Below are 9,970 nucleotides of genomic sequence, written 5' to 3'. Positions count from 1 at the left end.
TATTATTAAGTCGTACTATACCGTCGTTGTGTATATCGGCATCACTTTACCAATATTGTTCACGCCATCCAGGGCCCAATTTCATAGAGCTGCTATAAGCACACAAATTTGCTTAGCATGAAATTTCTTCCTTGATAAAAACAGGATTAGGCCTACCAACCATCGTTCCATATTGTTGCATATTATTGCTTGTTACTGGTATTCAGCTGTTGTTTGCTTATCCTGAAAATCACGTGAACATTTGGTTGGTAAGCCTGTTGATCAAGGAAGAAATTTCATGCTAAGCAAATTTGTGTGCTCAGCAGCTCTGAGATGGGGCCCAGTGGTCCTGGCCTTCCACCTCTAGAACCCGGTTCGAATCACTGTGGATTGGGTTAAGTCCCTATCTGATCCTGCGTGGGATTTATACCACCCTGGAATATAACAATAATTGTCTGAGGTTTTACTCCCATATAAAACAAATATAATTCCCCCTTCTCTCCTTTGGTTCTTGGCTGCATAGTCGCTTTTCTAAGAGTCCTTGGCTTCGCAACCAGAATGAATTATGCGTATAAAAAGGGGAAGTTTCCTACTTCCGTTGGCGCGTTAGCGCCGATTCTCTGCTTGCACTAGAGTCATCATGAAATTTGGCTTCCAGAGCTGAAGTGGAGTTTGTTATGTGTGTGGTTTCTGCTCACGTCGCGAGATTTATGACAAAGAATGAAGATTTAAAGAGTGGAGTTTTTAGATGACAAAATATTTGAAAACTGGACTGAATCGCGATCGAGGCATCAACCATGAAGTGCTCGCTTTCCAAACCGCAGCACGGGGCCTAAACCTGGGCATAAGACAGAGCCTCAGCCGGAGCAAAACCGGGGCCCAAGCCAGAGCCTAAATAAAGGAGTCTAAGTCGTAACCACCAAAGCCTGAGCCCAAGCCGGAGTCAACCCAGAGCCTAATAAGGCTACGGCTGGATCGCCGCGTCGTCATGCATTGAAGTATAGGGCGCCCTTAGCAACACCCATGGCAACGGTCGTAACCGCAGCCGTGGCCACCGATTCGGACACGGCCTAAGCTAAAACTCCGTGATTTCGAGAAGGCCATCTATTCTGCGTTTGCTATAAGTTTTTTTTTCCAGGCAAGCTGCATGTAATATCCGTACCGTTTATCGTTCGTACATTGAATCATAGGTTGCCCATAGCAATACCCTTATAGTCAAATTCGTAACCGTAGCCGTAGCCGTAGCCCTTAGGCCAAAATTCGAGACAAAACACAAATAAAGACATTGGACACTATTGGTAATTGTCTAAGACCAGTCTTCTCACTTGGTGTACTTCAACGTATACATAAAATAACAAACCTGTGAACATTTGAGCTCAATCGGTGGTCGAAGTTGCGAGATAATAATGAAAGAAAAAACACCCTTGTCACACGAAGTTGTGTGCTTTCAGATGCTTGATTTCAAGACCTCAAATTCAAAATCTGATCGAGGTCTCGAAATAAAATTCGTGTAAAATTACTTCTTTCTCGAAACTTACGTTACTGCAGAGGGAGCTGTTTCTCACAATGTTTCATACTATCAACAGCTCCCCATTACTCGTTACAAAGTCAGGTTTTTATGCTAATAATTACTTTTGAGTTAATTACCAATAGTGTCCACTGCCTGATAGGCCCCAATCACACTTCAAATGTGTGTATTGTTACGTTGATTTAAATACTGTGGACACTGTTGGTAATTGTCAAAGAACAGTCTTCTCACTTGGTGTATCTCAACGTATGCATAAAATAGCAAACCTGTGAAAATTTGAGCTCAATCGGTCGTCGAAGTTGTGAGATAATAATGAAAGAAAAAACACCCTTGTAACACGAAGTTGTGTGCTTTCTGATGCTTGATTTTGAGATTTCAAATTCTAAACTTGAGGTATCGAAATCAAATTCGTGAAAAATTACTTTTTTCTCGAGAGCTGTTTTTTACAATGTTTTATCAACCTCTACCCATTACTCGTAATCAAGAAAGGTTTCATGATGATAATATTTGAGTAATTAATAGTGTCCACTGCGTTTAATAAGCGCTTTATGTTATTATGCGCTGGCACTGTGAGGAATATAGTGATAATGAATGCGCAGGCGTAGCTCAGTATGTTAATCTTTGCATGACATCACCACCTATAAAAAGCCATATTTAGCCAATTAGAAATTGGCATATCACACTGGCGAATGATGTTGAAAATAATTTTCAATTTTACCATTATTAAAAAAAAACGGAAAATATCTATAAGCAAAAATGTCATGACAACATCTAAATGTATTTTAAATTAAGAATCTTGACTTTCTGCTCTATTTTGTTGGTCAATAAAAGAAAAATCAACTCGGTCAATTAAGTTGAAAGATTTCATCTTCCAGCGTGTAGCGTTGCCATTGGCTGAGGCCTCACCCTCCTCTCTTTGACGATTAACGCAAACAGCTACTCTAACCCACACAGCAGCTTGCACATTCCATCGTAGTTCTCCACCCGAAGCGGACACAGCGAGAGGATCTGCACGGGCTCTGAGGTGAATTTCTCCCCATCAGAATTGCATTCTCATCACGGTCACAAACACTGTCATCACCTTCTTTTTGAACGGTAAGTTTTTTTTAAGCACCAACACTTTTCAATCAGTTGTATATTTTGAGAAATTTGCGAATAATCGTTTTATTATGTGTTTTTGTGCAGTGACTGTGTCTTTTGTATTGTTTATAAAAGACCCTTGGGAAACTGATGTCTACGGGTTAATGCGCGACCATGTAATTCAAAATTGAGTAGACGTAAATTGTGTAGATAATTATTGACACTGTTGTTTTATAGGCGTCCCCTTGGGATCATGTCTATGGTCGCATGTTTGCTCTTTCGTTTAGCATCACTGTATCACATTAAATTGTTTTGGTTCTTGAAATCAATACATCAAATCCGGAATAATAATAAAAATGCTCAGTTTTTCTTAATGGTAAGCAGAATGAATATGAAGGGGGAAATTCGAGATGTGGACAATAGTGAGAGCGCAACGCCATTATAAAGCCATTGGACAATTTCGGTAAACAGTATTGTCCAAGGCCCACACTATCACAACTTATATAATAGAATAACAAACATGTGAAAATTTAGGCTCAATCGGTCATCAGAGTCGGGAGAAAATAACGGGGAAACCCACCCTTGTTTCCGCACGTTTCGCCGTGTCATGACATGTGTTTAAAATAAATTCGTAATTATCGATATCGAGAATTCATATTGTTTTAATGTTTTCTCAAAAAGTAAAGCATTTAATGGAATAATATTTCAAGAGAAGCCTTTCACCATTACCTTCTGTAAACCCTGTAAGTTATTTGTAAATCTGTGGACTTTTAATTTTTGTTCTGTACCGAAAGTGTCCAATGGTGTGTTAAAATGAGGAGTTCCGATGTAAGCCTGATGTGTCTTCATAATAATTATCCACATTTTGTTATTATGGTGGAAATCTCCGTCTTGTATCCAGCTAAAAGGCACTGGAAACTATTGATAACTATACTCCAAATAATGTTTAGCTGTTGGTAGTATAAAACATCGTGAGAAACGGCTCCCTCTTAAGTAACGTAGTTTTTGAGAAAGAGGTAATTTCTCTCACTCATTTAATAATCAAGGACTTCAGCTGAAGCCTTTTACTATGTACCTGTTAGCACACAATGGAATGCAACAAGGGCGTTTTTCTTTCCTTTTTCGATGACCAATGGAGCCCAAATTTTTACAGGTTTGTTATTTTATGCATATGTTGGGATACAAAAATTGAGAATACGTGTCCAGTGCCTTTAAATGACCAGACTGTTACATGCATGATATAGAAAATTTTACGTTGAAACATAGAAAAACACTGTGCATTTATTTCCCATGTTTCAACGAATGTTATATTTAATTATAAGGTATAACAAGATGGTCAATAAGCTTCCGTATGTATCCTCCATTTACAATCAATATTCTCAATCGAAATTGAGGCTTGAGTTGGAATTTTTCTGCCAAAATTTATAATGTAAAAATGGTAGCAACAATAGATACGGTCCATGCCGTCTCTCGTACGGATTGACGTTGTGCTGAGTCGCATCAGGAGTCGCATCGGCGGCACTGCGTTGTTACGGACGCCATGTCTAAATGTAATGCCGTCGACTGTGCATGAATAATAATAATACAGGTATTCAAAATGTGCGTGCGTCCATATCGTACAATTATTATAATAATTTTTCGATCGTTTACTAAAATTTAGTCGTCGGAATGTATAATGATTGATTTTTTTCATATTGTCATATTATTCTCATCCTCACATAATAATACATCATTGATTTTAGAAGAAATTTTTAGTATTCACCGATGCACTATAGGCGTAATAATGGAGACTCTTTGGTTGAAAGTAGCAGAGTGGTTTGCCAGAATTGCACACATTTCTCTGTCCAAACATATTCGGTTTGTGTCCCTCAAATTGAGAACCTGAAAAAGGTTACTGTCAGACACGTTTCTCAAATTGTGTATTCACGGATCTATTTTGCCTGTCTATGAATTTTCGGCTTTATCTAAAAAAAAAACCGACCATTTTGAACGGGTATCTTTCCCTTTAAATGCACTTTGGCATTAATTGTCAAATACCAGTGTTCTAACTTGGTGTATCCAACATATATATGCACAAAATAACACGAATCTGTGAAAACTTGGGCCCCAATGGTTATGGCGAAAGTGCAAGAAAGAACGAAAGAAAACACACCCTTCTTGCACAAGTTGTGTGCTTTTTAGATTCATGAGAAAGGCTTCAGGCCTGAAGTGTTTCTCAGATTCAAAATGTATTTGAGTGAGAAATAACCTCTTTCTCAAGAACTACGTTATTCATTTCATTCAATGGTTTATTAAAATTCTATTCAATTCGCTGCCAGCAGCAGAATTACATGAACAGTTACATAGTTAAAAATTTGGAGTAAAACATTACATTACTATTTAAAATTGCCTAAATCTTACACAGAAAAACTGAGAGGGAGAAGTACTGTACACTCCTATAGGGAGGAGAACAGTTACTTCAAATTAAGTAAGGAGTCGGAGAGAGTCATTTCTCACAATGTTTTACACTACCAATAGCTCTCTCTCGGTTGCTCGTTTTTAAGTAAGATGCTAATAATATTTTGAGTAATCAAAAGTGTCCAGTGCCTTAGAAAGGTTGGTTGTAAAAAAATAAATAACGCATTTTAATCTGAAAACTGTGTATGATGTTGGGTTTGGTATTGATACCTACTCTTTCTTTGATCCCTACGAGCAAATTCTCCCAGTCACTTGTAATTCTCTCTTCAAAAACCGTATGCAATATTGCGAATTTTCAAATCTGATTTATTTTATCAAACGTTTGAAAACTATTTTAACAAAATTACTGAAAGTATTATAACTATTTTCAAGTGTAAAGTGAAATCATTTTGCAAGGCATGCGATGTTCACAAAAGTGAAATTTGGTATATCTTTGAATTGATGGTCGGCCGAGCATTTTTTGACAAATGTAAAAGGGTCAGTGGAACTTACCCTAGAAAATAATTCATAATTTTCTCGAAAAATACAACAACTACCGACGATACCAGTATTTCTTTTACTCATTATCACAACAACAACAACAACAACAACAACAAAAACAACAACAACAACAGCAGCGACAACAACAACAACAACAACAACAACAACAACAACAACAACAACAACAACAACAACAACAACAACAACAACAACAACACCAACAACAACAACAACAACAGCAGCAACAACAACAACAACAACAACAACAACAACAGCAGCGACAACAACAACAACAACAATAACATCAAATTTATCAACAACAACACTATACCATCACCTGTACGTACGACACTTTTTTTTAAACGCCAACAACCACAACCAAACCAATGACAAATAGAAGATGACAAAACGAATTGCAATTGCAACAACAATAACATCAACGAACAACGCCCATTCCTCCTTCATCCTGCGTCAGATTCCGGTCGGATAAACACGACCCGTCGCCATGGCAACGCATCACCTACTCAAAATTGCATTTCAGAACAGTCTACGAAGGTCAAGCATTGTATTCCAGAATATGGAATACTCATTATGAAACGACAATGGGGATGCGCCATCGCCAGGCAAACTGTGACATTTTACTGTTAAAGACCTCCCATTAAGAGGTTTTTGATTGTCAAGGACGGACCATTATAGTGTCACCAGTCTCTCTGCAAAATGCTTGAAACATCATTATTGTTCCAACAAATCATCACATAATTGCATTATTTATCTCTTGCTTTAGATGCTAACGAAAGTTTGAGGTTCTGTTTGTCTAACCTTTTAGATATTTTAATTTTAATAATTTTGTTGTTGATCTCCGATTTGGCGTTACTACCTCCTTCATAAGTGAGTTAAAGTCACCTGGAAATAGATTTTTTTCTTCTTTCAAACATAAGAGTATATGCTTACGAACAATAAAACATTTTTTTTAGTAATTGTTTGTCACGATTTATACGTTTAAAAAATATATAAAGTTGTTTGGGGGGCTGACTCCGCCTACCCCTTTTGTGACGTCAATCGAGGCAGACTTTGCCTGCAATGCGTATAGTAAACACACGTGCAAAGTACATGTACGTCCAAGTCGTGAGTTGGTACGTTTCAAAAAGTGTTTTTCTGCATTCAGCAGCAATACACCTGGTCCGCATTGAAACGTACAAACCACGACTTGGTCCGCACATGTACTTTGCAATTGTGTTTACTCTACGCATTACAGGCAAAGTCTGCCTCAAGTGACGTCACGAACAGCGCCCTCTCGGGTCGGGGTCTACTCTTAAATTGGTAAATAACATAAGAACTGATTTTTAAAAACCTTAGTTAACTGTTTATTCACATTCCACTCATCAAAACACATATATTAGTTGCAAAAGCTTTATTTTGAAAAAATACCACTTCCAGGTGACTTTAAGAACAAAATGTACAGAAATATTACCCCTTAATAAAAACACTTCACCGACTAAAGGTCAATGCAGCCCGCCCGATGCAGTCTGCGTCATGTTTATAACTGCATTACTATCGTCATCAACTATCATATAAAACATAAAATTATTAAATAAAACATACATTATCCCCAGCAATATGGACAAAAAAGACCACACAATATTCAAGGGAATGTATGGGCCTACGTTTGGTAATCATTTTTTGGTTTAGAAGCCTACGCTTTCAATATAGGCCTAGTTATAAAGCATTTTCAGAATTATTCGCTTGGAATAATAATATGTAAACACATATCAATTTTTATGCAACAAAAGTTTAATATGCGAAGCGTTACTGCAGTTAAATGCTATTCAGACAGTCTTTTTTTATGGATTATTTTTCTGGAGTTGTAATAAGAAAATGTACAATACCCTCCCTTTAATCGAAAATCTTGCCTTTAAAGTGTTCTTATATTTGCGTTTGTTTAAAAAGGTGCTGGAAACGTTTGGCATCAAACGTTTATTTGGAAACTCCGTTAAAGGCACTGGTAATTACTTTTGAATCACTCAAATTAATTGCTAGCTTAAAATTGAGCAATGGAGTATGTAAACATCACATTATAAAACATTGTGAGAAACGGCTCCATCTGAAGTAACGTAGTTTTTGAGGCAGGTAATTTCTCACTTAAAACTTCAGGCCTGAAGCCCTTTTTAGGCATCTTATAGCAAACAAATTTGGACAAAAATGATATTTTTTCTCTCACTATTTCCTTGTAACTTCGATGATCGATCGAGTCAACATTTTCACAGGTTTGTTATTTCATGCTTCATGGGATACAACAAGTTAGGACACTGGTCTTTGAAAACTACCAAACGGGTGTTTGGTAGTTACTCAAAACAAATATTAACTTAAAAACTGACTTGTTAACGAGCATTGGAGAGCTCTTGATAGTGTTTATAGTATAAAACATTGTGGGAAACGACTCCCTCTGAGTAACGTATTTTTTTAGAAAGAAGGTAATTTCTCACGTAACTAATAAAAGACTTCTAGCTAGAAGTCTTTTATTCCTATCTGAAAGCACACAAATTCGTCCAACAAGGGTGTTTTTTCTTTCATCATTTTCTCGTAACTTCGATGACCAATTGAGCCCAAATTTTCACAGGCTTGTTATTTTATGCTTATGATGGGATACACCAAGTAAGAACACTGGTCTTTGACAATTACCAAACATATACCTTCCCTTTAAAGGGAAAGTATACCCGTTCAAAATGTTGTCGCGTTTTTTAGAAATCGTCGAAAAGTCAAGAACAATGTCCGCCACACAGGCAAAATATGATCCGTAATTGGAATATACAATTTAAGAAATGTTAAACAAAGGTAAACAGCTTTATAAAATTCGGACCATGGCGTTAAAATCTGTCCTATGGCAGCATTTCTTACGTTTAGGAACTCAGTTGAAGATGCTAGTCTTCAATGTTTCATATTATTTCAAATAATTAAATCCAGCATGTTAATTGTTTTGATATATTTACAGACATAAGAGTTTTGCTTCGTGCCCCGTGACGAGTCAATCGATACAATGGTCTTGATCAGTCTTGCCGTAGTAGTGGCTACCGTGCTGCTCGCCGCCGCATCGGCCAACACATCATGCCACGGTGAGGACTGGGAGTCCAAGACCTTGGAGCAGCGAGCCATGGAGGCAAAGTGGGTCGCCTTCATTCAGGTGGTCACCAACGAGATGGCATTGATGTCATCTGAGAACGCCACAGCCTCTAATAGCCAAGTCGTGGTGAATATCTCCTGCTGGTTGAAGAAGGGTGACGAATCATCAATGGATGACGATGAGGGAGACCCACCGCAGACAGGCGACGCCCCGGCCACCGGTGACGATGCTGGTGACGACGACAGCGACCACCATGGCGGCGCCAACGACGGCAACATGACCGTCCCTGACGCGGGTCAGAACATCACCATCATCCTGGAGAAGGTCAACTGCAAATCCCACACTCTCGAAAAGGGCAAGAAGTACGTGTTGTTCATGGAGAAGTACAACATGGCGAAGAACAACGAGACCACAATGTTTAAGATCGTCAACGTCAACCAGGAGTCTGGTGCCCTGACCGAGCCGAGGGATGCCGACTTTCAGGCCCTGCACCGTGGGATCGACTCCGGAATGACCGGGAAACCAGACGGGGAATGTGTCGACGGTGTCGAGATTCCTTGTTTCGAAGGCGACTATGACAAGGAAGTCTGCGACGGGGCCTCGTCTCTCGTGGCGACGATGATGGCTACCTTTGCTGCGGCCATTTTGGCCACTGCTACACTTTAAACCCCCTAAACCACTTGCCATACACCACCCCTCCCGACAACGGCCGAGGAACAGTCGCAATCGGCCGCAGTGTATAAAAGGATTGGCTTTTACAAGGACTGAACAACATTCAAAACAACCATCCCGACCCCCCCCCCCCTCCACCCCCCCCCCCCCCACGTGGCACTCTTACAAGAAGACCTCCTTTAATATACGTGACCTGGGTTCATCACTTTGTGTCGCCTGTAATCTCACCATCCTAGTCTTATGTATTTGGTTTTCATTCACGTGCCACAATGTTTGATATTTATTTTGTTAAGTTTATATTACGTGACTACAACGCCCCCGCCCCCCGCCACCTTCTTGCCTCCGTTTTTTGCTTTTTAACCAAAAATTAATGATTATAAGGTATATGCCATTGCCCCCAAGTATTGCACTCTCTAAATGTAAAAGAGTGATCATTTCACTCTCTTGTCCGAGTGATGACATTTTCACTCTTTTGAGAGTGAAAGTTACGCGGCATCACTCTTTCGGAACAAACCTCACTCTAAATCGAGTTGAAAGTACCCGTTTTTCACTCTTAAAAAGTGTTGTCCGCCGTTTCAAGAGAGCGGTATCTGCGGACAAAAATAGTGGGTTTTCACTCTTTTACATCAAAGAGAGTATGTTTTTTTTAGTTCATT

General features: G+C 38.9%; 1 protein-coding gene across 1 annotated transcript; it reads left to right on the top strand.

Moving 5' to 3' along the window:
- Nucleotides 1-2,259: 2,259 nt before the first annotated feature.
- On the top strand, nucleotides 2,260-9,435 carry LOC117296902. Its single transcript, XM_033780007.1, has 2 exons — nucleotides 2,260-2,602; nucleotides 8,514-9,435. Exon 2 carries the CDS (start codon nucleotides 8,559-8,561, stop codon nucleotides 9,306-9,308), a length of 750 nt encoding a protein of 249 aa, XP_033635898.1. The 5' UTR covers nucleotides 2,260-2,602; nucleotides 8,514-8,558; the 3' UTR covers nucleotides 9,309-9,435.
- The last annotated feature ends 535 nt before the right edge of the window (nucleotides 9,436-9,970 follow it).

This window comes from Asterias rubens, chromosome 11 (genome assembly GCF_902459465.1).
Source record: "Asterias rubens chromosome 11, eAstRub1.3, whole genome shotgun sequence".
NCBI lineage: Eukaryota > Metazoa > Echinodermata > Asteroidea > Forcipulatida > Asteriidae > Asterias > Asterias rubens.
The sequence above is the reverse complement of the archived record's forward strand: the minus strand, read 5'-3'. Positions and strand labels throughout refer to the sequence as shown.

Coding starts and splice junctions, on each gene's coding strand:
- LOC117296902 (XM_033780007.1), top strand. CDS start 8,559: ATGGTCTTGATCAGTCTTGCCGTAGTAGTGGCTACCGTGCTGCTCGCC.